This window comes from Arachis hypogaea, chromosome 13 (assembly GCF_003086295.3).
Source record: "Arachis hypogaea cultivar Tifrunner chromosome 13, arahy.Tifrunner.gnm2.J5K5, whole genome shotgun sequence".
NCBI lineage: Eukaryota > Viridiplantae > Streptophyta > Magnoliopsida > Fabales > Fabaceae > Arachis > Arachis hypogaea.
The window spans coordinates 140,442,848-140,446,245 of NC_092048.1; the positions used below are offsets into that span (position 1 = coordinate 140,442,848).

Below are 3,398 nucleotides of genomic sequence, written 5' to 3' on the forward strand. Positions count from 1 at the left end.
TGTCTTATAAGTCATAACTTCTATTTGAAGAAGAATTGAACTGACACATATCATGCAAATAAAATAGCAGCCCTAATTTTGAGTGAATATAACAGCAACAACATCAACAAGAAAAACTTAAACAACTACAACTAAGAAACTTGATCTTGGCCCTTTTTCATACAAAATGAGTTATTGGCCTTTCAATTGCAAAAGCAAGCTGCTGTAGTTATTGTAAGAGGAACCATCAATTGATGTGGCTGCTTCAGCCTTGTGCTTCCACTCCATGGCCTTGTCCCTCATTTCTTTCCCTCTTTGCCCCTCCATGAGTTCCCTCACAAGCCCCTCAACCTGCTCTCTCTTAACATCACACTCAATCTCCATCCCAATCCCCCATTTCTTGCATGCATAGAAGCTGTTTGTTTGTTGTTCTGCAAAGAAAGGCCAACATGCCATTGGAACTCCCTCACATATGCTCTCCAATGTTGAGTTCCACCCACAATGTGTTAGAAATCCGCCAATTGATGCATGACACAGAACTTTCTCTTGTTGGCACCACCCCAATACCAATCCCCTCTCACATCTTTCAATCACATTCACATATTCATCACTTAATTTCCCATCACCATTATTATTATTATTATTATCATGCACAAGATTAGGCCTTATGACCCACAAGAAATGGTACTTGCTATTAACCAAACCCCAAGCAAATTCACTTAGTTGCTTTGGTGTCATAATCACTAAGCTACCAAAGTTCACATACACAACAGAACCTCTGTCTCTTTTATCCAACCATTTCAAGCATTTGCTGTCTTCCTTCCACAGATTCAGATCAACTGACTCCAATTGAGTATTTGAGTTTGAGAGCTGTTTGTATAGCATTGATAATGGACCAATGGAGTAGACATTGGAGTATTTGGCTCTGATGGCATCCAAAACCTCTGATTCCAAGTCTTCAAAGGTGTTAAGGATAACCCCTTTGGCATGCATAGCAGTGTTCACTTTTACTATGTTGTAATTGAACATTACATCAGAAGGATTAGTAGTCCTAAGAAATGTGGGAAGGTCTTTTAGTCTTGCTCCTTTCATTGCTGGAATCCAATCAACTTCAGTATCAAGATATCCATCAAGCAGATTCTTCTCATCTGAAAAGAATATTCTATTAAAAAATTGTATGATACAAATAAAAACTTGTCAAAATATAATACAAGAGAGTACCTTTCAATGGGAAATAACCTCTTTTCCGAATCTCTTCAAAGTTAATGTATCCCAGCATGCCACAGGCACTAGGAGTGAAAAACACAAAGTGAGGGATGTGGAACTCTTGAGCAACTTTCAAAGTGAACCACATAGCACCATCAGAAACTATGCAAGTAACAGGAGGCACATCATCATGGTTTGGAGAAACAAGGCTTGCAATGAGTTTTCTGAAAGAAAACAAGCCTTCAACAGGAATTGTTGTGCACAGTTGTGGGAGGTCAAGTATCCCTCTTTGGTTTCCCTCAGGCAAACCATCAGATATGGTGTCAAACCTGAAATTTTGGAGACCCTTTAGAGAGGTTAGGCCTCTTGATTTGAGCAAGCGGTCAAAGTTGAATTGTGTGTGGACAAAGGTGACATAGAAGCCACTGAGGTGAAGGAGTTTTGCTAGCTTTAGCATTGGGTTTATGTGGCCTTGTGCTGGAATAGGAACACAAACCACATGAGGCCTAATTGCTGCATCCATTTCCACTCAAAGTTGAGTTATGACTTCAATTTGAGTGGATCATACAACATGATAAGTGTTGCTTTCTTGTGCTTCATTTTTATAGGAGAGTACTTTTTCTTTTTATTTACATCCTCTAAAATTTGAATTTCATTTTAGAGAATAAAGTGTGATCTCTCACTATTTATTTCATATGTAGAACCAAGAATAAATATAAAAGAAAAATTATTCAATGGTAGAAAGATAACCCTTTACTCTTTAAAGTGAAATTCAAACTTTAGAGGATCCAAATTCCTTTTTTTTTTCTTCTTCAAAATTTAATGATAATGTCAAAACCGGGTCATAGGATTTACAAATGCAGCACAAATAATTCTGATTTTATATACTTCAATAGCCGCCATTGAAATGGATTTAAAGAATAAACTTTTAAAATGGTCTTCGAAAAATTTTGTAATGAACCGATAAATTAATTATTATTGTTACAATCTCGTCCAATTTGTATATTGTTTTGTGTCATGGTTTGTCTTTATTTTCACTTTTCATTTAGATCATGTAGGGGTAAGCTAAGGTTGATGGTTTGTTTCTGGAATATTCATTACGGCAGTTTTTGTCCATTCTTAATCTTTACAATAAACAATTATTATTAATTTTGATAAATATTGGATTTTTACAGTAATTCATTATTTTCAAGTTCATATTTGCTTAAATTCTTTTATTCTTTATATGAATTTATTATGTATTTTTTATTTTTTTCATATATTATAAAAATTAATATATGAATATAAATGATTTACGTCTAGATTTTAAATGTAATAAGATAATAATTATCCGATTTAAAAAACAAGTTAATTTTATAACAAAGCTTATTATGCATGGCTAATTAAGATTTATATATAAAAACAAAAACAAAAGATTAATCCTATATGGAGCTCATAAAAAATCTATATTGTACTACCTTTTATTAAATATATGAATTTAATTTTGATGTATTATTAATATAAAATAGTTTTATAAGTATATTTAATTATATAATATTACATTAATAAAAATAATTACTTTTTATTATATTAATGACATAAATGATCATTTAAAAAGATAAATGTAATTACATAATTCTATAAAATATTTTATACTATCAACATATCAAAATTAAATTCTAAATATATTAGTCTTTAATAGAATAAAATAATGTTTGATGCTAAATATTTATAAATTGGATAATGTTAGGTAACCAATAATTTTTTTGAATAACATTAACAACCACCAATCAAATCAAAATATATTACATCTCCAAATTATTCACCTAAATCTTAATATTAGAATAACCATCCACATACCTAGTAAAATAAACATCTAATATATCCATTGTTCACATTTTTATTATCTACCTATACTTTTTTTATAAATTACAAGTTAACCTTTATTCTTTGAAAATATTATTTGAACAGAAAAAATTAAATTATTTGAGATTTTAAAAAGTAGTCAATTAATTTGTCAATTTTATTTATTTAAAGGCATATATATTCAATGACAATTACTTTTAAAATTATTGTAAGGGTTTAGGATTTAATAATTTAATTCAATGCTGCTAGGAACTAATTAATAACATTAATTGTCATTAATTAGCGGTTATTTAATTTTTTTTAAAAGATACAAAATTAATGATAATTAATTGCTTCTTATTCTAATTTACCTTTTATCATTTATTACG

The 3,398-nt window shown here is 30.3% G+C and overlaps 1 protein-coding gene across 1 annotated transcript; it reads right to left on the reverse strand.

Moving 5' to 3' along the window:
* LOC112792232 (7-deoxyloganetin glucosyltransferase) lies at nucleotides 1-1,914 on the reverse strand. Its single transcript, XM_025835390.3, has 2 exons — nucleotides 1,201-1,914; nucleotides 1-1,127 (listed from the first exon to the last, which is right to left on the reverse strand). The coding sequence occupies exons 1-2, from the start codon at nucleotides 1,706-1,708 to the stop codon at nucleotides 172-174; spliced, it is 1,464 nt and encodes a 487-aa protein (XP_025691175.1). The 5' UTR covers nucleotides 1,709-1,914; the 3' UTR covers nucleotides 1-171.
* Nucleotides 1,915-3,398: the final 1,484 nt, after the last annotated feature.